This window comes from Mugil cephalus, chromosome 2 (assembly GCF_022458985.1).
Source record: "Mugil cephalus isolate CIBA_MC_2020 chromosome 2, CIBA_Mcephalus_1.1, whole genome shotgun sequence".
NCBI lineage: Eukaryota > Metazoa > Chordata > Actinopteri > Mugiliformes > Mugilidae > Mugil > Mugil cephalus.
Genome location: NC_061771.1, coordinates 23,949,384 through 23,977,374, shown reverse-complemented (window position 1 = coordinate 23,977,374; position 27,991 = coordinate 23,949,384). Strand labels below are relative to the sequence as shown.

Sequence of the window (27,991 nt, the reverse complement as noted above, 5' to 3'; positions counted from 1 at the left end):
ATTTGGCGCTGCAGTTCCCCTACGAGACCGACGGGGGCGCTGCGCACCCAGCCTTCACACAGACAGACAGCACTGAACGGACAGAGAGCTTTGTGCCGAAAACTAAAGCCACAACCTGTGTCAGACTAATGAATTAAAACGGCCCATTTGAGAGGTAAATACAAACGAAGAATCGCATGGCAAATATCCCGGGGGTTTGAGTCGTCGCAGTTGTGTAATTTTTTTATTTTTTTTTCAAGAAATATATTCATTTTTTTGCATTTGTTGGGGAGGGAGGGAGGGGAGGGGAGGTGGGTGTTGAGAATCATCCGTGGGGGCAAGTTGGGTGTTTTGGAGAGGAGGCTCAGGGGGTAGCAAGCCCTTCTTCTTCTTCTTCTTCTTCTTCTTCTTCTCCCCGCCTGTGAACTAGCGGCAGGACGGAGCGATGCGCCTGGAAGTTGAGAAAAGACAGTAACAAGTAAATTTGGCTTCATTTTTAAACTTCACAAAGTAGTTGCAGCAGTTGGGAAACCACGGGCAACTGAGCACGAGCGTGGCCGTTTTAGGCAGAAACGATAGGACACTTTACTTCCTCCGCGGTTGTAGCTGGAGATGTGATGGGTACCTGAGTAGTTTTGCGGCCTAGGCTTTAGCCAAGGAGGCTACACGGGAGTTAGCCTGTGTGTGTGTGTGTTAGCCGCTCGATGCTAACACTACTACTTCCCGCAAAATGCTAGCCCCGCTAGCCTGTGGTGTTTCCCTCTGCAACTAGCCGACTGGCTAATTTAATAACCCGTGTGACAGTGGACGTGCACCGGCTGCTCTTATATTCCGTTTTAAAGTGGTTTTCCCCCTCAACTTCTCGGTTCAGATGGACGTAGTGTTGCCGATGTACCGCCCGGGCTCGTTTCTGTATGTAAACGGTGCATCATGAGCTATTTACGTTTAAAAAAAAAAAAAAAAAAAAAAAAAAAAAAGGAGCTGATGTTTAGCTGTGGTTAGTTAGCATGTGAGCTAACAGTCTGTACGATGCTGGTTTACCGGGGGCTCTCTGTCTGAAAAGTCCGCCGGGTTAGCATATAATAAAAGCACGGGTGCGGTTTAATCAGCTCTTGCGAGCAGATTTGATCTTTGGCTGATGAAAATGACGCTTAAAACGAGGTTTTGGTAAAGTGCGGTAGCATGGTTGTGTTGAACTTTTGTTTTCTGACCCATAGAGGCCAGTAGAAGACCGTGTGGACCATACATCAACAAGCATGGAGTTCCCGCAACAGCAGAAACCGGCGGGGGACGGAAAGATCTTCTACCCCCCCGGAGTTAAAGAGATTACGGATAAAATCAGCAACGATGAGGTGGTCAAGCGGCTGAAGGTACGTGGATGTGGTTTCCTTGCTGTCAAAAAAATCCTGCTGTTTTGCTGCAAACCCTCATTAAAAATGTCCAGCCGGTGGCTCGGTGCCAAAAAATCTGTTTAGTTTTCAAATGACTTTATGTTAAGTCCTTAGGTGGTCTATTCATCTCTTATGGCGGACTGTTTACCCCTAGTCATTCATAACTTCCCCCTATGAACAACATTCATAATGTGTTTCTTATTACCACGGGTCTTATGATTGTTGTGAAACACCAGTGTTTTCACAATACAAAACAGGAGATGTCACTGTTAAGGCTCCAGCTTTTCCTAGTCATTCATCCCTTCCCCCTGTGGCTACAATAACATGGGATGATCCCAAAATACGGACACAATAAAAGCAAAGTTAACCACCGAATCTGTTTTCACTACTGTATAAGGAAGCGTAACATTAAGTCCTGTTTATTTGTTTTATTTATTATTTTTTTTGTGGGAGATTGAAGGAAGCAGCTGTGCCAATGAAACTGATAACAAGAATAGTTCCGGTAACATATTTGAATATGAATGAAACCTAATGAGTCTCAGTAAAATGAAGTATACCAACCTGTTCAGCACTAGAATCGAATGAAACATTTAATAAGTGAAGTGGGAGGCCCTTGAACTAATTCGGAAAAACAAATTGAGGGCACTCAAGCAAATTTGGGGCAGCTGTAGTTAGTTGGTTGTTATAGTTTTTGCTGCACACTTTTGATTAGTCTAATCAAATGCTCACCAGTGGAACAGCAGTTTGGTAATGTGTTTTTTGGCGTTGTTGTATTTATCAACAGTGGGAAGATGATCTGCAACATTATTGTGTTAGCCGTATTGCACGGACTCATCACTGAGTGCGTTTGCATGCAGAGCTTAATCGAGCTATGTGCAAAATTCGACTTTTTGAATACAGTTCATGTCCCAGTTTACATGCAACGGAGAAAATCTAATAACTGACGGGAACATGTTCTCCTCCTCCTCACTAGGTGGCGACGTGTTTCTTTTCAGCGGGATAATGCCACGCTAATATGGCCTCCTCTCCGGTTGACCTAATACGTAGATTCAAGAGTCATGTGGCAGACCAGCATTTCAAACAACAACCAGATGGATAATAGTTCAGCTTTTTTAATCTTGTACGTAATGTGCGCGCTACTTCTGGTGCAGATAAGATATACGCTATCCCTCAGACGGTTCTTCTACCGGCTCCGTTTACATTCTTCTTCTGTGACTGGTTTTCTTGTTGTTTTTTGTTCCGGGGTCACACGCCAGCGCAGTGGTTGTAGAGCATTCGCACACACGTTGTCCTGTTGTAGTCTGGTTAAAGCGTATACATGCTGGAGAAAACTGAATTTCAATCGCATTATCTGGGCGTCTTAATCGGATGAAGAGAACTCCGATTGAGTTGGAGTAAAGTGTGTACACGCACTTAGTTTGCCCAGCTAGAGTCTGATTAAGTGAATAATTAGTTTTTTTGTTATTCCTTCACGTCCATGTAAACGCACTCACAGTAAACCTGTGACAAATTTTATTATTGTGGATGAGGGGAAGCGAGGTGTGAACACAGCATTGACATGAGAAGTTGTTATGACCAGCTTCTTTGCCACTACATTCCTAGTCCTGTTTGCAGCCCCCTGGCAAGTAATCAGCCCATCTCTCTTACCTCTGTTTTGGTCCCACCAACTCCCAAAGGGCTCTTTAACCGCTAAAAGCTCTGTTGTGTTAACCAACTCACTGTGTGTGTGTGTGTGTGTGCCATTTAATGCTGGGCAGGTACTATGTAGTTGTTTTAATCTTGTTTGTTAATAGTAGCTGCATGGATTAGCCTGAGGTGCACTAGGTTGTAGGTTCATCACTATCAGCAAACCCATTTTCACATGTGGATGTTAAAACTTTTCACTCTGCATCCTGATCTCCTGCCCTTCCAGCTTCAGCAGTTTTAACATTGGCATTCGTGTTTTGTACAGTTTATCCCGTGACCTCTCTTAATCGTATGTAACAGTTAACTACGCTCATACTAAAATGGTTTCCTGAGATCTGAGAACTTGTCTGGCTCGTGTGTTGAATGGTAGGCTGTTAATTGTTGATGTTTTCAGATTCATTTGACCCATGCTGCATGTTAAGTTTGGAAAAGACACGTATATTTATTACCTATTATTTTATATTATTAATAACGTGGGAAGTAGCTAACCTGAATGCTAGTTTGAGTTGCTCTGGGGGCTACACCCACAGTTCCTCCAATAAACCTGAACTCCCCACCCCACAAGTCTTGTCTTCAAGAAACCTTCAAGAAGTCCTGTTGCCTTTGTTTTATATTTGTTTTTTTTGGTTATGGCATGACACGCGCTAGCTAATTGTTTGGTTGAACATATTGTGTGCTTGTGAACAGAGCATTGTGCAAATGATCCTTTCCTTACAAGTGAAATACCACATGAAGGGTTGTTGTTGTTGTAGCTGAGTCTGACTTTATGATTGTCACCCTGACTTACTTGGCCTTGTGTCTGGATTGTTCACGTTGAGTTTAGGAACAGTTGTTAGTTTTAACTTTGTATTGTTAAGTTACAACATATGTAGAAGCTTACATTTTAAGCTCCCAGCCAATCGCCATTTTGGCCGCCTTGAATCACAGCTGTCCTGTAGACCGTGGCATGAGTAGTTACAGTCCGTGTCGACCCTTCTCGGTTAATGAGACGAAGGATGGTTAGCTCGTTCTGGCTATCTGGGAGTTGTTCCAGAGACTGCATGTAAGCGAGGGTGGTTCAGACTGAAAGAGAAAGACGCTCGCACACTGATCTGGTTGTCGACATGATATTACCTGTGGCTAGAAAGTATGAGGCCGTGGAATTCGAAGAACGGTTTGTGTGGATTCCTTGTTATTTAATCTCTCAGATAAGCCAGCGCTCGCTCGCTATCTGCAGATATTGGGCCGTGGCTGTGTCAACACAAAGTGTCTAGATGAATCAGAAAAGCAGTGTGCAGTGTTAGTAATCAGTGCAGCCACTGCATTTAATAGTCAGTCTGAGTTCAGTCGTCAGGTGAAGCCATTCCCATCACTCTTCCTAAATTGCATTTCACTTGTCAGCCAAAAAAATACAGTTGTCTCTGGGACAAATTGTAATTACATTATTTGATGATGGTATTTATCTGAGAAACATCTACGGATGGATTCATCTTTGCACCTTGTGAACCAAAATCAAAAGCAAACGGGAGACCTGTACCAAAACCCACCCCCCTGCTACTTTTATGTCCATTTAGACAAAGCTGCATTTGATTTGAGTGCAGTACAATGTTGAATGTGTAGGAGTAGCAAACCAGTGGATTTTATGTTAGGTCTCTGTTGTATGTGAAGCTCTCCTTTATCCTATAATGATTCCCCGCAACCTGAAAGGGAAATTACTGTAGGATGATATCAACACTATTGAAATGCAGAGCTTAATATGAAGCTTTGTTTTCATAGACGTGTAACAAAGAAACTGTATTTTTTTTAAAAAACAACAACAACAAAAATACATTTTATAGCACATTTTATTAAAGGGGTTGTATAAGTTGCTTTGCATTTAAATGTGTGGGGCCAGTTAATTTGCTTTTGGGTTCTTTCATCTTTATTAACATGCACCCTCATTTCCACTGCCTGCACTTTTGCCTGAGTGTGAAAGTGAAACCAGCCAGATTGTCAGTGGTGATTAGGCGTTGGCTTTGTTGCACCCACTTATAAAGAAAGTGGGTGCAACCCCGGACTAACTGGTATTTCTACCGAAGTGTTGCAGGCTAATAAATGTGAAGTATTAACACCATTCCCGAGTCAAAGAGGAATAAGTAACCAACGTTTCCCAGTGGAAGCACAGACCGGTATAATGTGTATTTTTGACACTGTCAGAGGAATCAGTCAATCAGTCACAGGAACTGAAGAGAGGACGATGAAGTGGAAGTAAAGCGTCCTTTCCATTTATAGAGATTATTAACAAGAAGACCTCGGCTTCTTGTTTGACCAACAAATATTGCTCTTCTTCCTAAAATGTAGTTTTAGGAATTAATTGTTGCTTTAAAGACCCTTTTAGGTTAACGTTGGACAGAGCCAAAGCCAAGCTAACATGGCTGTAGCTCCATATTTACCTCACGAGCGTGTGTGCTACCAGATTTTCTGTAAAAGAACTGTCAAATTATTCATTTAGTGCTGATGCTTGTCTGGAAAGAGTTTTTTTTTTTCCTTACTTAGGCCCCATTTACAGGAAGCTGTGTTTCACTGTAAACGGTAAAAATTTTTAATGTTTCCGTCTTAATGAAGTTGGTGTTTTCGGCACATTTTTGAAACCGATCTCCAGGTTTGTTTGGAGGCGATGGTGTCATTACGCGCATGCCCCAGATCTTCGTCTCCATTTTCAGGGAGTAACCTCACAGCGCCACATAAGGTCTGGCATAGGTACTGCAGCGGTTTCAATCATTTTCAGTGGTTCCGTCAAGACGGTAACAGTTTCTGGGGTGGTTCAGAAAATGGACAGTAGCAGAAAATACCATCTTTGTGTGCACATGGCGTCAGTCTGCAATCTACACCAAAACCGACATCAAAGTCTTATTTGTAAGTAATCTACCAGAAATATGTTCTTGCGTGTATTTTATTGGTCCACCAGATGCATTTCCAAGTGACGTCATTATATGCAACCAAGATCACACCTACTCATAATCACCATTGTCACATTTTACCTGTTATCGTGGCACCTGTCAGTAGATGGGATACGTTTGGCAGCTAGTGAACATTTGGTCCTTAAAGTTGATGTGTTTGAAGCAGGAAAAACATAATTTGAGCAACTTTGACAAGGGCCAAATTGCAGTGGCTGGTTGCAGGGAATGTATGTATCTTATAAATTGGAGCATTTGTGTGGTGTCCCTGGTCTAAAGTGGTCCGTACCCATCAAAACTGGTCCAGGGAAGGAAAACCCTGGCAGCAGGGTCTTGGTCGACCAAGGCTCATTGAAGCAATTGAGGAGTGAGGACTGGTCCTGGTCCAAAATCCTTGGTGTCAAAACACAAAGTGCTTTGCAGATATTTTTTATTTTTATGGCTGCGTAGCTGCAGACCAGTCAGGGTGACGATGCTGACCCCTGTACACGATTGTTATGCATAAATGTGAGCATCAGAACTGGAGCGCAGATCAGTAGAATAAAGTGGGTAATTTTTTTACCTGGGAACTTCCCCCGTGTCGTCGTTTCCCAGCTTCCCAGAAGAACTTTGCATGGTATCAAGATCATCAGCGTTGCTCACTTCGCACGTTGGTGGTTTTAATGTTGTGGCTGATCGGTGTGTCACTGTAAAGGTTGAGCCAAGTTCTTCCTCATTTATTTGTTTATTGTTTTATCAAGCGTAATTTACTTTTTACTGGACTCCTTTGTGGCACCGCTCCATTCAGTTTCTGTTTAATCACAAGTCAATTATATATAGAGTTTAGCACCTGTTAGAATAAAAATAAAGGAACATTGGAAATGTGTCTTCAGATAACGTCAGGGCTGCCTGGATGTATCACATATAACAGGTTGTTGGTTGTTTTTGACTCTAAGATTTTGTGGTAAAGACTATTTGAAAAAAAACAAAAACACGTTGCCTATATATTTTTAGACTGAGCTGAAATTTGGTCCAGATACGCCAAAATAAATCGAAGCTGCAGAGATGCTCACGTACGTAACCGCTCAGCAGACCCACATACTTGCTTCTCGTGCGGGGAGAGAGAGCCTTCCTCGACTTGGTTTGCGTCTGTTTCTGTGAAGCAAGGCGAGGGTTTGTGTGTGTGTCTGTGCGTGTGTGTGTGTGTATTTATACTGCGTGTAGGAGTGAGTGTGTTGCTCTGCAGTCTGCTGTAGCTGCTGTAGGCCCATCCCCCAACCCGGGCCCGGCTGCCTCTCTGTTGTACGAGCTCGGAGGCCGTGCTTCAGCTCTGCCTCTCACACACACACAGAAAGGAAGTGGTTTGCGTGAAGCATGACATCCCAGTGTTTATCCGCACAAACTGAGGTGCTTAAAAAGTAATGGTGTTGAATACAGCATTTTTTTTTTGTTAAAGTATGATTCCAGCCTTTTTTTTGCAAGGACGTACCCAGAATAAATCGAATGCAGCTTGTGAGCATTTTTGGAGCTGCATGCACGATCCCAGGCTCTTTTTAAAGCCAAGACTCTGAAGTATCTATCACAAAAGTCAGAGTCACTCTGAGTGGTATTGTTCTTGAGTAATCAAAGTTGGCACAGTTGGTTTAAAAAAACAAGAAGTTGTTGAGTTCGCTAATTTTTTTGTTTTTGTTGTTGTTTTGAAAAAATGTTATCGTGGCTTTTATCGATTAAATCAGAAGAAAGTTGCGTATCGCGTGCAGCATGTACCCATAAACAACAACACGTGTACAGAGCTCTGATTAGTTCTGAAAGCTGCTGCGGTTACTCAGTTTGTCTAAATACAATGTGTATTTTAAGCTGCATTTAAATGTCTCAGTGAACTATGTAGAATATCGCAATATCATAGTATCGCAAAAATGTATCGTATCGTGTATCAAGTATCGTGATACATACCTTGAAGTCCTTGCCAGTACACATCCCTAATACTACCCATCTTTTTATCTGAATATCTTACACCTTAATTTGTTGCATTAAAAATTAACCTCCATCGCTCTGATTGAGATCGCAGCGTTAGTTCGTCTTTCCAGAGCGTTTATTGGCGTCTCGCTGCTCTCATTCACCCCGTCACATAAAACCCGAGTCCAGGCGGCTCCTGTAAAACAAGCTCTGACAGTTCCCTCCACCTGAAGCAGATTACGAGGTGCTCTGGATAATTGCCTGCTCTTCTACACCGCACAGCTGTGTTTACACTCTGCACCGAACTTCCATCTTTGTTTGCGCCTTGCTGCATCACTGTCAAGAACCACTTAACGTGCCACGTTTTAATCAGGGATGTAATAAAACACGTTCTTGTTACCTCAGTAAGTGTTTGTTAAATAGTTATGACTTCTGAGTGGGTTGTGTTTTAGTTTTAGCGGACGGCCATGCGTTGGTGACATTGTTTCTATATAACGTCAAGCTTCTGTTTGAATTTCCTCGCTGCTGCCAATATACAGACCGACTCTGGTCCGAACGCTACGAGCAAATATTGATTTAATGAAACGAGCGGGCTGGTTCGATTTTTATTTGTTCCCATTTCTTTCCTGTTTGGGACCAACTGTGATGAGGTGAACTTTGTGTTTTTATTCATTTATTTTATAATTGTTTTATACACATGATCAGGCGTAACGTTATGACCACCTTCCAAATATTGTGTAGGTCAGGGGTGTCAAACATAAGGCCCGGGGGCCAAAACTGGCCTGCCAGAGGGTCCAATCTGGTCCGTGGGATGAATTTGCCAAAATTACACTGAAGATAACAGCTGAAAATATTCAATAAAATAAGAAATTGCACTTGCACCTTGCACTTCATAAGATATTTACAGTTGTTCATTACATGTACTTGTACTTCTTTACATTAAAGCGAAGGGAAACATTAGGAGTTGTCATTATTTACAAGTTAATAAGCTATTGTGTTACTGGTCTGGCCCCCGAGAGATTGAAGTGTGTGAGTGTGGCCCCTTAACTAAAATGAATTTGACACCCTTGGTGTAGGTCTTCCTCGTGTCGCTGAAACAAGTTGTGACTCCTGGACGTGAGGACGGGGTCCTGTGGTGTCTGGAAACAGGATGTTGTTAGTGGGGGCCTTTGGCTTGATGGGTCTGTGGATCCGGCTTGTTCCAGTGCATCCCACAGATACTTGATGAGTTTGGGATCTAGTGAATTTGGAGGCCAGATCAACACTTTGTGCTGTTCTTCGTATTTTTTGTGTGTCGGGCTGCTTCCTGCTGAGTGATGGCAGCCGCTATCAGGATGTGTCATGACTATGGGGTGGGGTGACCTGGTCTGGTCTAGGTGGGTGATACGTGTCTAAGTTAATGCTCACGTGGCACAACGAATGCAAGATCCAAGAGTTGTCACTTACTTCTCCCATACAGTTACACTGAATACCAAACAACGGAGACAGTTGTACCACTTTAGGATAAATTGGTTGTTGCTGCTGTTATGATTACATTATGTCTAAAGATGAGGGAGGTTTGGAGCTGTTGTAGCAGAAACTATAGACAGACAAAAGGCAGCTATGCTTTCTAAATGCAGAGCTGTCAAAATCAAGTTCTCCATCTCACCCTCCACCCGCTTTGCTCTGTCCAACAGATGGTGGTGAAGACCTACATGGACATGGACCAGGACTCTGAAGAAGAGAAGCAGCAATATCTCGGCCTGGCTCTTCACCTCGCCTCTGAGTTCTTCCTTAGGAATCCCAACAAAGACGTACGGCTACTCGTGGCCTGCTGTCTGGCCGACATCTTCAGGATCTACGCTCCCGAGGCCCCGTACACCTCCCCCGACAAACTCAAGGTTGGGACGCGACCCTGGACGGAGCACTGGCCTCAAAGGAATTTTTTTCAAAAAAGCAGTGGCAGAAGTTTTAAATGAATACTGCCAGATGCCAAAAATCTCCTTTCAAACCTTTGACTGACATCTAGTGGGTAGTAAACTCGGTCCCATGCTAAAACATGCACCTCTTCTTTTGTCCAGGACATCTTCCTGTTCATCACCAGACAGTTGAAGGGACTAGAAGACACTAAGAGCCCTCAGTTCAACCGATACTTCTACCTGCTGGAGGTAAGAAACCAAGAGAGATAGTGGACCACTGTGGCGTCGGTGGTTTGGGGGGGGGGGGGGTCCCGTGGCAAAACGCAAGCTAACATCAGTGCGGTATCGGTAATGAAAACCATCATTACTTACGTAATGTAGAGACCAACGGATACATCGACCAACCCAGAGCTGTATATTAGAGAGAGTCAGGTCAACTCAAATCATGGGCGCCATGTTTGCTACATCAGAGAGGAGATTCCACAGTGTGGCCCTACGGGATGGATGTACTGTGTAGAAATAAATCGCTTGTGTTCGCCATTAACGGGCCTGTAAATGTTGTTGCCATTGTCTGTCAATAAGTAAAAGGTCCTCACTTAAATATCCCAGCGTCTACTTCCTTTAAATATCTTAAATGAGCCCGTAAAATGCTTTGTAGTCCAATCACCTCATCAGTCACGGAGCTGCGTTTACGTTCTCCTGACTCCCGTGTTCATCCATTGCCGTTAAAAGTTTGAAATTACTCTTAAAAATTATAAATACTCAGAAACAGTGAAAATTGAACTAGTCTTACCTTTTAGTGTTATCATTATGACATTAGCACGCTAGCCATAGTAACCAAGGCAGATTTAATTCTGTCAATTAAGTTTTCTACATAAATTACATACACACGTGGGTTTAACAGTATATATGAGAGTAGCTGCTATTTTTCTAAGCCTGTAGTCTAGATAACTAGCTAGCATAAGGCTACCATAAGGCTTGGTTAACTTCAAATTTAATTCATTTGTGAAGCAGTGTTGGGTGTTTTTGAGAGCAAGGTTCACACTAATGATGGTATGATTTCATTTTTCCTATAAAAAATCTTAAGAGAGACATTGACATTTACGTCACAGCCGTCCCTGTGCTGCTGGAGACAGTTGTGGACCCGTGCAGCCCATACATTGACCCTCCTCCACCAGCAGAGTCCATGCAGCTGGAAGCCAGAAAATGCTCGTGCTCTTCCTCTTTTAACTGTTAATTTTGTATATGCATGAGAGCGTTAAATATTCTCTGAATTCCACAAGTTTTTATGTTTTCTGGTTAAAATTGAGACTTAAAATTTGTTGTCAACGTGTAACTTTTATCAAGTAAAAAGGCTCCAGATATGGGCTCAAGGAAAATTGAAGCACATATCGGTCATCGGCCAAGGCTGATGTAAAAAAACAAAAACCAACCAAAAAAAAAACCCTTTATTGGTCAATCTCTAGTTACAATCACACTTATGTTCGGTGGATGATTGTTTGAGGGAAAGCACGTTGTTTAGTTAGTGACCTCAAATCTTTGTTGCTATCTTGTGTGTTTTCCATAGAACCTGGCGTGGGTGAAGTCGTACAACATTTGCTTTGAGCTGGAGGACTGCAACGAGATCTTTATCCAGCTTTTCAAAACACTCTTCTCTGTCATCAAGTACGTCCTGTATCCGAATCTGTTCGACCTTTTTTTCTCACTGTGTAGCATGAAAACACTTCATTAACTATATGTATGAACTATGAACTTTATAACACCTGCATACATTTTAATGTATAGTTGCTGATTATTTTATTTTTAAATGTCCACCGTCTTTGTCCGTCCACAGTAACAGCCATAATCAGAAAGTGCAGATGCACATGATGGACCTGATGAGTTCTATCATCATGGAGGGAGACGGAGTTACACAAGAGCTGCTGGACACCATCCTCATTAACCTCATCCCGGCACACAAGGCAAGACCCTAAAACAAACTAATATACAGTCAGTTATTTAGTTATTTTTCTTCTCTGATTAAAATATGTCAAGAAAATATACAGTAAAGAACTTATTGTTGTTTCAACAGCTGTCAGCTGGCGTGTTGTTAACCAGAAGCTTTTAAGTTCTGTGTATAAGTGAGCGAGTAAATATTTAGAGTTGAACTAACCAGTCCATGTTTAAACTTCTTCAGAATCTGAACAAGCAGGCCTACGATCTGGCCAAGACTCTGCTGAAGAGGACCGTCCAGACTATCGAGACGTGTATCGCGAACGTGAGTAGCAGCTATTTTCCTTCATTAAGGAATTAATATCGTTTCTCTGACTCACGTCCTTGGATTCAACATCAACTTTCCTAACTCCAACATCATGTCATCATTAGTAAGGATTAAATTATTAAAGTCTGAGATTTGATTAATCCCAATTTAAGACTTACAAAAGTCTTAGACGTGGACTTAAGACAGACTTTAATGATCCACGAGGGAAATTACTTGGTCACAGTAGCTTTGTTGCACATAAAAGTAACACCCTTAAAAAAAAAAAAATACAGTAAAAAGAAATTTAAAATATTTGATTATAAAAAAATATTATCTAGTAAAATAAACGGTGTAATCAAAAAATTTTGCAGAATTACCATTAAACAAATTTACAAAACGGTTTCCAAGGCGATCCAGTTGTTGGGTCAGTTGCATAGCAACAGCAGCATGGATCATGTCTCGTGGTGTTTCCCTGTTCGCCGAGGAAGGACAGGGGGGCTGTGACCTCCAACACTCAGGACCATCCACCCATAGAGTCCTTAAGTCGGGGACAGACAAACTGTGGGTCCACATGAACCCAAGTCTCCAAACTTTTCACGACGGACTCCCTCTGCGTCCCATCAAGTGCAAACAGTCCATCCATCTCACTTCCACGTCCAAGGACATCCTCAGCGCCTCTTCTGAAGTTCATCAGGAATCTCAGGCCTCGTTCTGGGCAGCTCAGAGGACGAGGACACGGCGCTGATCTCAGGAAGGCACCAACGGACTGAACGACTGCTCCACCGAACTCCACAGACACAAACGCACAAAAAGTCCAAAATAAAAACAGCTCTTCACTTCGTCATTCGCTTTTTGTTCAATGCGTCCGTGTCATTCTTTATAAAATGTAACTATTACATTTCATAAAATGTAATAGTTACATAAATAAAACTAGTACGCAGAAAGAAAACTGCAAATAAGACCTAGAGGTGCAACTGCATAAATAACAAGGTTTAGACTGAGTTTATCAAAAGAAATCTCATCTGAAGTGTCTCCAGGGTCGAGGTTCGTCCTTGTGTTTGATGACATCCAAAAATAAACAACTTGAGCAAATAGTTGAATGATGATAAAAAAAAATGTTTTTGAGTCTCTTACTTTCCTTATTTTTTTTATACTTTGCGTAGGTTTGAACTCATTCAAACCTGCAGGAATCCTGCTGTGAGATTAATTAATTTTGTTTTTTCCTCCCTCAGTTCTTCAATCAGGTTTTAGTGATGGGCAAGTCGTCAGTCAGCGACCTCTCGGAGCACGTCTTCGACCTCATCCAGGAACTGTTTGCCATCGACCCGATGCTTCTTACCTCTGTAATGCCACAGCTGGAGTTCAAGCTCAAGGTTAATGCGACACACAGCAACACACAGTCACTCTCAAAAACGATAACAGTGCATCTCACTTTAGATTAGATTAAACTTCAGCGTAGTTGCGCACATACACAACGAAATGCAGTTTATTTTCTAACCAGAAGTGAAAATAGTGGAGAAAAAAAGTTAAATTAACCCAATAGTCGTAATAATAACACTTTTTCCCTTTAATGACAGAATATAGTAAACAACATTTATCCTAATTAGATCTACACTGAATTAACCTCAGGCTTCTCATTCATCGATGTCATGTTAAAATGATATTGTGTATTATCTGCCTCCACACATAACTCTGCTCTGGATACAAAGGTTTGTCAAACAGTTTAGATTGCACAGATGATTTTTTTTTTTAGTTCTGTCAATAACGTGTATATAGTAGATTGTGTTTTTCCTGTTATATATAGTATGTATGGTGTTGAGTGCCTGTGCATTGCTGCTGCAACGGACAAAATTTCCCAGTTTGGGATTAATGAATTATCTATGTATCTATTTTAATGGTATGTGTGTGTTTTGTGGTTGCAGAGCAATGACGGTGAGGAGCGACTGGCTGTTGTTCGGCTGCTCGCTAAGTTGTTTGGGGCCAAAGACTCTGAGCTGGCTTCACAGAACAGGCCGCTGTGGCAGTGCTTCTTAGGACGGTGAGTGACATGAACACTTACGCCGTGAAAGTAATAATCTAAGAGGATTCAGCTCAGTCAGGAAACTCAAACAGATCTTAGGAGAGATTTTGGTGTCATTGATTAACTTTTAAATGTTATAGAATACTTATTTCCAAATAACAAAGTTAAACAAGAATGCACCATTTCCACTGGAAAAAGTAGAATGAGCACAGGAACTGGATCTGGGTGTGTTTCTGTCGAATAATGAAATCTGAAAGGGAAGGTTTTTAATCTTGGAAAGAGGATGGGTAGTGTATTGTGTGACTGTACTTGACTTTAGGCTTCAGCCACTTTAATTAATTATGCCTATGTGATGTTTTCCCTCCAGGTTCAACGACATCCACGTACCAGTCAGGCTAGAGTGTGTCAAGTTTGCCAGCCACTGCCTCATGAACCACCCAGACCTGGCCAGAGACCTAACAGGTCTGATTTCTCCTGTGTTTTTATGCTTAACTGTGTCCAGCTCATTCTTTACCCCCTCCTCTCATGTCTGTATCTACTCTGCCACACATGTTCACGTCTTCCTCTGCTTCATTAAATCAGAATATCTGAAGGTGCGTTCCCACGACCCAGAGGAGGCCATCCGCCATGATGTCATCGTCACCATCATCAACGCCGGGAAGAAAGACCTCAACCTGGTCAATGATCAGCTGTTGGGCTTCGTACGGGAAAGGACACTAGACAAGAGGGTGAGGCGAACACGTGGACAACCGCACATGTTTATAACAGGCAGTTGACCTCACGCAAAAGCCCCGCCCTCCCTTAGTTACTGTTGCTAGCCCGATCGAGGCAAAAGGGGTATATTAAAATATGCAACGAAGGGCAAAATACATTTATTGAGTCAATGGCAAAATCTGAGAAAACACAAAATGTGAACTGAAAGATGAAAACAGAATAAGTTTAAATAACCTGTTGGGACGCAGATGTTCAACTCTGGTGTAAACTGACAAAACATAACATTAGAGAGAGTTCCCAACATTGAGACGCGACTCAACAGCTAAAGGTAGTTAGCTAACATGAACTCACCAGCTAGCTAACTAACATTAACTTAACTAACATTAGTTAGGCACTAAAATTAATGCTAATATTTGCCAGTAGTAACTATAACTGTGATATACAGTTTTGTATATATGAGCGTGTTGCTAGCTTGACGTAAACTAGCTAGCTGTGTGGGTTAGCCCATTCTAGCCTTAGCCTGGAGCAGACGTATGTATCTTTGTTTATTTTCTTAAGATTTAGATGAGAGTGGGGCCCATTTTAAGCCACCGCTCCTGTTGTGTTTTAGATTTGGGGAAGAACACAACTCCCCCAGACAAACTTTTGTGATACATAGTGTCCGACTTACGTGTGGCATAAACACACCCTTCCTCATTTAGCTTGTCGGAGGTCAGCAGCTTGACGGACCTTGTTTACATAGTAACAGTTTCTAGGGCGTATGATTGGACGATGGCGGTTTGGGGGCGGAGTTTTCAGAAGGTCAGTTAGGATGTGGATTTAATAGTAGTAATGTGTTGGTTTCAGTCTGATTATCAGCAGCTGAACACGCGTCACAACTCATCTATGTTAACATGTGGATACTCAACATAAATGATTAGTTTGACCATGAGTGTCTGCAGCTGTGCTGCTATTTCTGATTTAAAAGCAAATTATCTTCCTTTAAAAAACAATATATGTAAATAAAGTTGCCCATCTTGATTTAATTCTCTGAGGTTTAATCAGTTTTTCCTTTGTCTTGTCCTCTTCTGCCTCCTGTAGTGGCGTGTGCGTAAAGAGGCCATGATGGGCCTGGCTCAGCTTTTTAAGAAATACTGTCTGCACCACGAGGCCGGAAAAGACTCGGCCCTGAAGATCAGCTGGATCAAAGACAAACTGCTGCACATCTACTACCAGAACAGCATCGACGACAAGTGAGACACACTGTGTATATATATGTTTTAATGCCCTATCAGTGGTAGAGCACAGATATAACACAATTATCTCATTTATTTTCACTTTAGAGATGCATTTCGAAGGTGATTCATTTCACTCGCGCAGGTTTATCACAACTCTGAACTAGCGCAGCAGCACTTTACAAACATTTGTCTGTGATTTATTTATTTTTAAAAGAGCTACGTTTACGCTTGTACTTGAGAACTCTTGATAAGGATTGGCTTTTGTTATGCTAACCGCTTCCCACAGTTGCAGATGCAGTGTACAACATCACAGCAGCGTTTCACGTTTTTGTGATTTCCTTCTGTCCGCAGGTTATTAGTAGAGAAGATTTTTGCCCAGTACATGGTCCCTCACAGTCTGGACACAGAGGAGAAGATGAAGTGTCTGTACTACCTGTACGCCTGCCTGGACACAAATGCTGTCAAGTCAGTAAAGCTCCAACACTGATACCGCTTGGCGTTATCTTATGACAACACACGTGCTTACGAACACATTTCCAAAAAGAATACATATTGTTTGCATCTCCACATGTTCCTGTTGCCTCTGATCGTCTCTCACTTTGTCCAAATGATCTTCGTTTCCAGGGCCCTGAATGAGATGTGGAAGTGTCAGAACATGCTCCGAGGCCTCGTCAAAGAGCTGCTCGACCTCCACAAGCTGCCAGTGGTACGTCGACACACACACACACACACACACACTAATAACCTCCTCCACCTCCTTTCAAATGTGCCCAGAACTAAATATCCCGACGCGTCTATTAAACATTTCTCTTGTCTCTTGATAGTCTGAGGCCAATAACACGGCGATGTTTGGGAAGCTGATGAGCATCGCTAGTAAGTTGGAAACACACACGGACGCAGTTATAAACCCGTCCTAATTAAACTCATCAGCGTTACCGACGTCCTCCTCTGACCCGGCTCTGTGTTTTCCAGAGAACCTACCAGACGCTGGAAAAGCTCAGGACTTCATGAAGAAGTTCAACCAGGTCCTCGGGGAGGACGAGAAGCTCAGGATCCAGCTGGAGATGCTCATCAGTCCGACCTGCTCCTGCAAACAGGCTGAGATCTGCGTGGTAAGACGTCACCGAGGACATTCATTCACTTAACATCTGAACTCATTTCCTGACAGACAGACAGACAGACGGTCTCCTCCTCTCTGCTACGTTAACACAAGTTCAAAAAGCGATAAAGTTGCTAATGAGTCAGTCACGAGCACAAGGCTGCGTCCTCTGATTTTGTAAACTATGTTCTACATAGCAGCAAAATACATTTCGCTGAGAGACGGAAGTTGTTGTTGTAACTGAATGACCTTGTCCCTCCTCTGATGACTCACAACTGTTGAGGAACAAGAGAGAACTACGCAATAGTAGAAAATAGTTTTGCCTGATCAAGTGTATACATTAAAGGTCAAGACACTTAAAAAAAAACTTCTTCTTCTCATGTGAATATGGTCGTTATTCTTTATGGTTAAGGAAACATCAGTGGAGGTTGTTCCAGATCCAGTAACACAAGGTTTAATGTGTATATGTGAGCGCACGTCCATGCGTGTTGAATTTTAAATGGTGTGTTGCTCATACTTTGTCCAGAGGGAGATCACGCGCAAGTTGACGTTCCCCAAACAGCCCACGAACCCCTTCCTGGAGATGGTCAAGTTCCTACTGGAGCGCATCGCCCCTGTCCACATCGACTCCGAGGCCATCAGGTCAGAAAACCTTAACACGTCGAATCCTGGGTTCATTCCAACAACACGCGGGAAAACATTAGTTCAGGTGTAACGTCCTGATTCTAATTGAATCGCATTTTGGCATTAGTTTGTAAATCTGTTTAGATTTATGTGTCTTTGGTTCAGAGGCAGTCGTGTCTTCCTCTGTCTCACTTACACCGTGCCTCTGGTGCTATCTCTGCATCTTTGTGTGAGGTTGTGTCACAGACAGGCTTTTCTCATTCACTGAGACACCTGGTGGCGGTGAGGTGTAACTGCAGGCCTCGGTCAGAGCTCAGGTTTAACCCTTTCTGGTTTATGGAAAAACACCACATGACAGGAAACGCATGTGCTGAATGGCATCTAGTCCTCAGGTTAAATGGTGCAACAATTATCCGTTTGGTATTTGTTGTTCTGTTGTGTCTAAGAGCGCTCGAAACTCACGGAAAACACGCACACATTTAGCCCATAGATGGTTATAACTAACACTTCACGTTTTGCTTCAGTGCTCTGGTGAAGCTGCTGAACAAGTCCATTGAGGGAACAGCTGACGATGACGAGGAAGGCGTTACCCCGGATACGGCCATCCGCTCTGGGCTGGAGCTGCTCAAGGTACACGCCACGCACCGAAATAAATGCAACTGCAGAAAATCAGATTTGTAACACACAAGGAAGAGTAAATATAATAATATACTTACTCCAGAATTTATATTTATGGATGTGTTTAATGGCCAGATGTGTTCTCTCCTTCTAGGTCCTGTCATTCACCCACCCCACAGCCTTCCACTCAGCCGAGACCTACGAGTCTCTGCTCCAGTGTCTGAAGATGGAAGACGACAAAGTAGCAGAGGCAGCCATCCAGATCTTCAGAAACACCGGGCAGAAGATTGAGACAGAGTTACAACAGATCAGATCGTAAGAGATAAACACACAGTGGGAAGACTGTTTCAGTTTGGTGTATTTTTTTTAACTTTTGTTTTAAACACGTGCTGCTTAAATAAATACGAGAATGATCTGTTCTGTGTCCATCAGGACTCTGATTCCCATCCTGCATCAGAAAGCCAAGCGGGGCACGCCTCACCAGGCCAAACAGGCCGTCCACTGTATCCACGCCATCTTCAACAACAAGGAAGTGCAGCTGGCACAGATTTTTGAGGTACAAGCTTGCAGAGATTGACCTTTTTTTTTTTATTTCATTTATGCGTCAGCCTTTCATTCTTCATCATCTCTGCGTCTCTCTCTCTTTCACCCGCAGCCTCTGTCACGAAGTTTGAACGCAGACGTCCCAGAGCAGCTCATCACCCCGCTGGTGTCCCTGGGACACATCTCCATGCTGGCTCCAGATCAGTTCGCTTCACCGATGAAATCCATCGTGGCCAACTTCATCGTGAAGGACCTGCTCATGAATGACAGGGTACGTGGAGATCTGGGCAGACACCTGCACGTGTAGCCGTGTCACATTTTCATTGTGATGTCACTGAAACGTTTGTGGTGGATATTGATGTGTCTTCAGTCGGTGGGAAACAAGAACGGGAAGCTGTGGACCACTGATGAGGAAGTCTCACCTGAGGTTCTAGCAAAGGTAAAGAGAATACATTCCTCCTAGTTTCATAATATTCAGTGACTGTATTTGGAACGGTTTAGATTTTTCTTGATATTTTGTAGTAAGTATAGAAAGATTTGTTCTGGAGAACCCGGTTCTTGAACCATATGTGTTGTTCCTATTCCACCAGGTTCAGGCCATCAAGCTGCTGGTACGTTGGTTACTAGGGATGAAGAACAACCAATCCAAGTCGGCAAACTCCACCCTGCGGCTGCTGTCGGCCATGCTGGTCAGCGAGGGAGACCTCACAGAGCAGAAGAAGATCAGGTACCTCCACCCGGACGTCACAGTGTATCTGAGAGTAGCTTTGGATGGAAGCCTTAATGTGTCGTGTACATTCATTTATTCTGAAACACATCGCTTTTGATGAGCCAATTGTATTTGTTTTCATTCTATTATGTCTTATGTCCCGCAGTAAATCCGACATGTCTCGTCTGAGGCTGGCTGCAGGCGGAGCCATCATGAAGTTGGCACAAGAACCATGTTACCACGACATCATCACACCCGAGCAGTTTCAGCTCTGTGGCCTCGTCATCAACGTCAGTTTTTACCTTAACTTTACGCCTGACAGGCCCCTTTTCTTCCGGGATAAGTGTTGGCGTGTGTTAATAACACCAGACGTGATGAATGAAGTTCAGTATTATGCATGCTCCACTCACTGTCACGGCCCACAAAGTTAATGTTATTAGTTCCACCTGTGCTTTTGCCGACTGCTATGAAAACGACCTTCAGGTTGATGCACAATGAGCTTTTCAAATATCAGTAGCTTCATTCACAGCGTTCCTGTGCGAGCGAAACTGAATGACTGAAGTTGTGTGATTTTAATACCCCGCCAACCCCTTTCAGGACGAGTGCTACCAAGTTCGACAGATCTTCGCGCAGAAGTTGCACCTGGCTCTCGTCAAGCTGCTGCTGCCGCTGGAGTACCTGGCCGTGTTCGCCCTGTGCGCCAAGGACCCGGTGAAGGAGCGCCGCGCCCACGCCCGACAGTGCCTCCTCAAAAACATCTCCGTCCGCAGAGAGTACATCAAACAAAACCCCCTCGCTCAGGGTCAGTTCTCACGCACATCATCGTCGCCGCTGTATCTTAACAGAACGGGTTGTGAAATGTTTATTGGACAGCGGTCTAACAAGATTGGGGAAGTAAAGTTTGCATCAGAATTCACTGCAAATAATGAGGACATTTTTCAGAAAAGAAAATGTTTGTATTGGCTTAAACAGTTAGTACTCTAGTCATGTTAGAAAATACAACACAAGTATGAGTTCTGTATTCGACGTCATCTTGAATCATTGCATTAAAATGAGCTGTTCCTCTTCCCCCCTTTAGAAAAACTCGTCTCTCTTCTTCCTGAGTACGTCGTTCCCTACATGATCCACCTGCTGGCTCACGACCCCGACTTCACAAAACCGCAAGAATATGAACAGCTCAAAGACATCAAAGAGTGAGTCTGCTGGTTTCATTTCCGTTTTCAGAATATGTTGCATTTCATTTCCACTTGACTACAATGTGTTGTTAACTATTATACAACTGTGCCGCTGTGTGCAGGTGCCTGTGGTTCATGCTGGAAGTGCTGATGACCAAGAATGAGAACAACAGCCACGCCTTCCTCAGGAAGATGGTCGAAAACATCAAACAAACCAAGGATGCTCAGTGTCCTGAGGATGTAAAAGCCAATGAGGTACAAACACAACACCCGTAATAGTTTCAAATCTGACACACACAGTTTCTGATGCTGTTTTTTTGTAGCTGCAGCACCACCTACAGGTTGCCCCTGTGTTTGAACCTCACTGGGGACGAGCCCTATTCACATGGGACTAGTTTTACCTGGGGACCTCTGCTAATTTGTAATAATCACAGAAGACGTCTGTGATATTAATCCCGTGCGAATCGATCATGTCTGTGATTTGTAAAGTAAAAATCACACAGCAAATTACCTTCCTGGTAACGCAGGTTCTCTGATAAAACCAAATCCAGTACAAATCACGTTTCTGTGATTTAGGGGTGAGTTTTTACTTTTTTGAGACTTTTGTTTGATTTTTTGCCATTTTCTGCCTCTTGTCACTTAAGAATCACGAAGGATGTGGCATAATTCAAAGTGTGGACAGATGTTAGAGCACACGGTGGAAATATCACCGAACTATTCGCATGTTTAGACAAATGAAATCATTAAATCAGTCGTTAATGTATTCATTGCCAAAACGTGGGTCTGATTTAAATACCACCAGGTCGTTGGCATAAATAGTGTCAAGAATATATATTTTAATTTGCAAACTAACTAAAACTGACACGCATTGGAGTGAGATGGAAAGTAGCAGAGCCATAACAATGAAATAATACATTTGAGTAGAACACAGGGTTTGTTATTTCTTTATCACGAGACGTCTCCAGGTAAAACTACAAAACTACTCCCGTATAAATAGGGCATCAAACAATCCTAACGGCTCATATTGTGTTGTTGCGTCCACAGAAACTGTACATTGTCTGTGACGTTGCTCTTTTCGTGATCGCCAACAAGAGCACCGCGTGCCACCTGGACTCACCGAAGGACCCCGTCCTACCCTCCAAGTTCTTCCTCGTACAGGACAAGGTAACACACACAAACACACACGTCCACGCTGCCAGATGCTTAGAAAATGTTTTATTTTGTAGGATGTGAAAGGAGTCGGGATCGGAACCTTTCAAGCTTCTCAAAGCGAAATATGACCTCATGAAGACGCCATCCTCACTGACTATTTAGAGATTAAAGAAAAGACAAAATTTACCTTTTTTTTCTTCTAATTTCTTTCAACAGGACTTCAAAAACGACAAAGAGTATCTGTCTGCAGAGATGAGACAAATGCTGCTCACTGGGAAGGTAAGGTTCAGATTCATGTTGAGAACGTGCACGCACCAAATAAGTAAGTCACAGAGATACTTAAAAAAAGCTACTCAAGAGAAATACACAAAAGAATGAAATTAACCAAAGTCATTTTTTAAAACGTGGATAAGTCGAACCCAGTGGTTCTCAACCTTTTTGGATCCTGAACTCCCCCCTCCATCCTCAGAAATTAGATCAAAAATTAGCTTAATTACCAGAATGTCCCTGCTGTGAGATGAATAAAGACTTATCTTATCTTATCTTATATTATTTCAAGTGCTAAACCTGAACATGCACGTTAATGAATTTCCCACAAAACCCTGTTTCACGATAAGAGCATTATTAAGATCTGAATGGTGCACGCCCACTGAAACAGACCGTGTTAAGTTTGTATTAACTGTGTCGTGCAGTAACTTTGAACAATGCAACCGGGAGCGAGATCTCTTAATAAAATACAGTCGCTTACACTTGTGAAACAGATGTAATTAGAGAAAAGAAACCCTGTTACTCTCTGTAGTTTAGGTAGAGTAAACTAATCCCACTTCTATAAATGTCTTTTTTAAACAACATTTTATTTTTACACCAGGGTTGAGAATCTAACCTAGCACATATTTATTTGTGCTGTCTAAAAAGTGAGCAGACATGCTAAGTGGATAATGGTTTTAGATACTAAATGGTGAATGTTTACTTGTAGAGTTTACTCTTGGTTTCCTCCTTCACCCCCCAGACATGATCCCACATCAGTCAAAAATACTTAAGACCTAAACTATTAAGTAGTGATATATTAAGACTTTTTGTTTCCTTTTATTTGTGTAGCCCAAACCAGCTCCAGTGTTGGGAGCTGTGAACAAGCCTCTGACGGTACCAGGGAGGAGGATCTTCACTAAGACCACCACAGCTTCAGACACGGCCAGCAACGCCAGCAGCAACTCCTCACCGCTGAGCTCCACGCTCAACAAGAACAGGTACACGACCACGCACACGCAAACACGCCACGCAGCAGCTCACTCACCCATCAGAAAATAAATAACCTCCCCGTACAATTCAATCAACAGCAGCGCCACCACCGAGTCGCCAGAGAGCCGAGCACAGGAAAACAACGAGAACCCGGTCATCAAGAACGACGAGGTGAAGAAGGTGAGCTGACGGGAGACGTTGCGCGTTCTCGAATCTTCCGGCTCTCGACCTCCGTCCCGTCTGAGCTCCTCTCGCTCTCTCTTTCAGGACGCTCCCAGTCAGAATGCGACCCCCGACGCCGGGACGGAACCGACGCCCGTCAAGCGGCGCGGCCGCCCGCCCAAGACGGCCGCGGGCGCTGCCCCAGTGGCGGCCGACAAGGAGGGAGGGGCGGCGCCCGCGGGGGGCGGAGCCGGCAGGGGCAGGAAGAGGGCGGCCGACCCCAACTCCAACCCGTCTGCAGAGTCAATCAACATCAAGATGTCAAAACAGCAGCAGCAGAACGATGAAGGGACAAAGAGACAGATCGATTTGCAGAGGTGAGAACGTTGACCGCCGCTACATGCGGACTAATTAGCGAGCGATGAATGAAGTCGAGGAAAGTGGCAGGAAAGGAACTAGTTTGCGTGTCAGGTGTCAACTTGTTTTATCTCAGCAGGCGGCCGTTTGTGAGGGATGAGAATAAAAGAGTGAGGAAGGAGAGTGTGGTTGTAGGGCCACTTCACCTCTTCCTGTGCAGTGAGGGCGACACTGAGATAGACTTGGAGTCCAGCCCAGAAGCTGTTATCAGCGACTGGAGGAACACAGACAGAAACCCCCTCAGACCAGGTCGCTTCGGCCCGGCCACATGAGGAGAAACCAAGTCCACACGCAGGGGAGTTCCCTCTGGAAGGCAGGCAGAGAGCAGCAGTGGAAGGAAGGAAGGAAGGAAGGAAGGAAGGAAGGCAGGGGGACAGGCAGTGAGTTGGTTTCATCCGAGGTGTTTCTGAACACATCCCACCTCTGCAGAGCCAGACCAGAATACCACAGGGTCTCATCTGGCCCACAGCAGGAATCTGCAGAATGCAGAAGTTGCAATAGAAGACTGTAATCTTTCAATGAAAATAACTATTATAATATATATACAGGGTTCCTTTACCAGTGTGGGAAATGAAAACTAGTGTCTGGAAAAATATTCGTGTTCCCAAGATTGTTCATTTTTCTAAAACATAAAATTATGGCTATCTAAAAAAAAAAAAAAAAAATGGATTGATCTGTTTTTTTGGGGTTTTTTTTTTAAAGGCGCTTGGCAGCACAGTAGGCTACATAGATGATCAGAGACGGATGATTCATGTGCAACTTGCATAAAAAAAAAACGTGCACTGAATTTTTCTGGGTTAACTTATTTGTAGGAGCTACGTTACCTAGATATATAAATGTCTGGAAATAATCTGGTGACCTAAATAATCGGAATAATGAAAACTAACGTTACATGATACACAACTATTTACTCAAATGCCATAAATTCAAATTAAATTTCAAATGTGTAGGAACCCTGAATATAACGTGGAAAAAAACACAACACCCAGGACTAAACAACAGACATCAATCAATACATCAATGACTCTAATTAAACTTATTTTTCCTAAAGGAATTTCACTTTTTTTAAGGACAGTTCATTAAATACAAACATCCTCCTCATTTAGTTGTTCTTCTTTGCACTAAAACAAATGGAATAATAATAATAATAATTACAGGTCCTTTTGTATCAAGTCTGTAAAGTTCACACAGGACAAACACGAGCCCTGACGCTATAGCCTGACATTCACCCACAAATGTAACCATGCGTCACAGCGACACAGACCACAGCAGCTGTGATTGGTCCACTTGGTCGCAGTGTAACTCCACTTTAATATTGCCACCTCCGCAGTTTTCAAGTCGATTGTTTTGGGTCAGTGCAGATGGAAAACGTTCAGAGATACAGACGTTCACAAGAAAAGACGACGTTCGTGACTCGACTGTTGAATTTGAAGCAGGAAGTAGAAACTGATATTAACATCCATGTCTCACAGCATCATAAATGAGCTTCAATGGTTTTTTTTTCCCCCCACCATTTAATTTGTGTAGCGTTTCACAAATGATCCTCATGCTAAAACATGTGGAGTTTAGCTTTAACTTGTAATTGTGACAATCGGTTCAGTTATTGACATGTAGAGGATAATATGACGACACTGACACCTTCTCCAAACTCTGTTGTTTTTCAGGTAAAGAAAAAACCTGTGAAGATGAAATCAAGACTGTAGAGAATGGGCCAGACTCTTCCTCACACCTCCTCCCCCCCTCACCCGACCCCGACCCCCGACCCCATGTACAAGCTCCTCCGACTCTTAAAGCTTTCCTGGACACATTATGGACCTTTCTTAAAACACACACACACGTATACACAGACACACGCACACACTCACACACACACACACACACACAAGAAAAGAAGAAAACGGTGACATCCTAGAAAGTTTTAAACTCCTTGTAGTCTTGATTTGAAGCTCATTGTATGTAGGTCTTACTCAGAAACATGTTATTTTTTTTCCCCCTTTGTGTTTGTTGCTCTTTGCTTCTTTTGTGGAGCCATTTTTAAGAAAAGAAAAAAAAAACAAGATGGACATTTTACAAACGTTTTAATCTGGTTATGATTGTTGCTTATTAAATTCCCTGGGAAAACAAAAAAAAGGTGACCTCTTCCTCCTTGTGTCTGTGTTGCAGTGTTTTTTCTTTTAGCTTTGGTTTAATGCTGTTCTATATATATTTTGTTTTTATTTTGCCACAGCAAATTTCAAGCCAAATATCTAAGACGGTTAAAGAAGCAGCAAATTGAAAAAAATACACAGGAATGTGATGTATCTACACCAAAATTTTGTGCATATGCTTCTAAATTTGTTAAGTTTAAGTAGCTTTAGCTTGATATTAGCATCACAAGGCCATGTTGAAACTATCCGTGGCCTGATTTAGTTTTTTTTTTTCTAGTGTGTAAATAGAAAAACGTGTCCCGAGCTCCTTTTTGACGCCTCGTCTCCAGGATCCGAGCTGAGGATGAATTACTTTTTGTTTTGTTTTTACTGCCTAAATACTTCACTTTGAAATGCATAAACGATATATTCCCACACAAGTATATGTTCAGGTTTTTTTGCACTGTTGCCAGATTTCTGCTTTTCCGACACCAGAGTGGGTGGAAACATTTCTAATGTAGTTAAATTATCACATTTCCCCCCCCCAAAAAAACAAATAATAAATTTGTTCAGCTGTAAGTGTGCGTTTGTTTCGCTGCAGCTTTCGAGAAACAAGGATGACGTCATTTTCCACTTTTTTTTAATCAAAGAAACATGACACTGTCACAATAAATAACCATGCTTTTTATACTGCTGATGCTTGCTTCCAGAAAACAACCCCCCCCTTCAAAAAAAAAAAAAATATATATATATATATATTCTCAATCCAAATGGAGAAACTGAAACGCAACACCCCCCCTTTTTTTTATGCTTTGTCATCGTCGTGCAATATTTGTACATAGTGAGAACACCAGGAAGACGGGGAGTATCGGGCCTCTTTTCATTCCTCTTCTCTCATCGTCATCCTGCCTTTTTTTCTTACAAAATGTCGATCCAGCCATCAGTGGTGCGATGATCACGAGGCTCTGCATCAAGAACCGAAAACCCAACTATTATTTACAAGTAAAACAAATGACGTGTGCGTTCTTTTCTTTTTTTTGTGGTTGTGGTTGTTGTTGTTGTTGTTTTTGGCTGGAAACTTGTTCACTTTTATCCGAGAAGAACGTTGCACATCGTGTCAGACTGTGAGATGCCAAACTGTGCAGGTAGGAAGGGGACTGAGCAGCAAATGTTTTTTAAAAAAAAAGAGGAAAAAAAAAAACTTGTGAGAGGATGCATCTTCACCCCACTTCTCCACATACGTCTCTGCAGTTCATGTACCTCGAGTGAAAAGTCTTTGAAAAAACGCTGTGCAGGCCTGATACCTACTTCACAGAGTAACGAGAGGAGTTCCAGCCTCTTGTCGATCCGAGGACATAATTCAGACGAGCTCAACGAGTATTTTATTTGGCTGTGTAGTAAAGCATGTTTGGGAGTGTAGGTCATCACCTACACACCTGTGTGTTTGTGTGCGTATATATATATTTATATATATATAGTGTATATATGGCCAAAGTTGTTTTGTTTTTTTTTTTGATTGAGTGCTGCTGGATTGGATGATTATCTGTACAGATCCACCTCCACCACAACAAAAGGACCTTTCATCTGCGGCCGAAACAGAAAACGCTCTGAAAATGGGTTAAAAAAGAAGAAAACCACTGCAAAAAAACAAACAAACAAACTCCTCACTGACATTCACCGATTTCTTACTGCAGATCATTTTCCAGCAACGTATTCAAAAAAAAAAAAAAAAAAGAAATCGCTTTGGTTCCCTTCCTGTTTCCTGGTCGGTGGGTTTCAGAGCTGATTTAGTCAGACGCGAGATCCACACAGACACACACCCGCCACATCATTTGGCCAAATTAAACAAAAAAAGGCAACAGAACATGCAAGGACAAGAGAAGATGCGAGAACGAGTGGACGTGGAAGGAAAGACGTGGCGCGTAAGTGACCTTTAGGGCCTGAGCTGAGCTGTTCCCTCCTCCGGTACCGTTTAAGGGGCCAACGCTGTGGCTGCGACCTGCGACCCCCCCACCTCCCACCGTACACAACGATCGTATGAAAAGAAAAGAAAAACACAAACAAACCAAAAAAAAAAAAAAATGACATTCAGAGGAACTTCTCATGGATCACAAAAGCATAAAAAGATATCTC

At 42.8% G+C, this 27,991-nt stretch overlaps 1 protein-coding gene across 4 annotated transcripts; it reads left to right on the top strand.

Moving 5' to 3' along the window:
- The first annotated feature begins 12 nt into the window (after positions 1-12).
- Positions 13-26,298, top strand: pds5a (PDS5 cohesin associated factor A). 4 transcript variants are annotated; one of them, XM_047579240.1, is made up of 33 exons: positions 13-154; positions 1,197-1,349; positions 9,583-9,786; positions 9,967-10,053; positions 11,372-11,469; positions 11,639-11,765; positions 11,981-12,061; positions 13,276-13,416; positions 13,966-14,081; positions 14,431-14,525; positions 14,646-14,791; positions 15,858-16,009; positions 16,346-16,459; positions 16,619-16,700; positions 16,819-16,867; positions 16,967-17,106; positions 17,620-17,735; positions 18,242-18,347; positions 18,490-18,650; positions 18,768-18,891; positions 18,991-19,149; positions 19,249-19,317; positions 19,469-19,605; positions 19,754-19,877; positions 20,185-20,389; positions 20,666-20,780; positions 20,885-21,017; positions 21,807-21,926; positions 22,131-22,193; positions 23,013-23,161; positions 23,255-23,333; positions 23,421-23,692; positions 25,397-26,298. In XM_047579240.1, the coding sequence occupies exons 2-33, from the start codon at positions 1,236-1,238 to the stop codon at positions 25,398-25,400; spliced, it is 3,882 nt and encodes a 1,293-aa protein (XP_047435196.1). In that variant the 5' UTR covers positions 13-154; positions 1,197-1,235; the 3' UTR covers positions 25,401-26,298. The 4 variants fall into 4 exon arrangements, with proteins under 4 accessions (XP_047435196.1, XP_047435193.1, XP_047435194.1 ...); XM_047579237.1 differs by having other exon boundaries at positions 23,252-23,333; XM_047579238.1 differs by lacking the exon at positions 13-154 and adding an exon at positions 293-457 and having other exon boundaries at positions 23,252-23,333.
- The last annotated feature ends 1,693 nt before the right edge of the window (positions 26,299-27,991 follow it).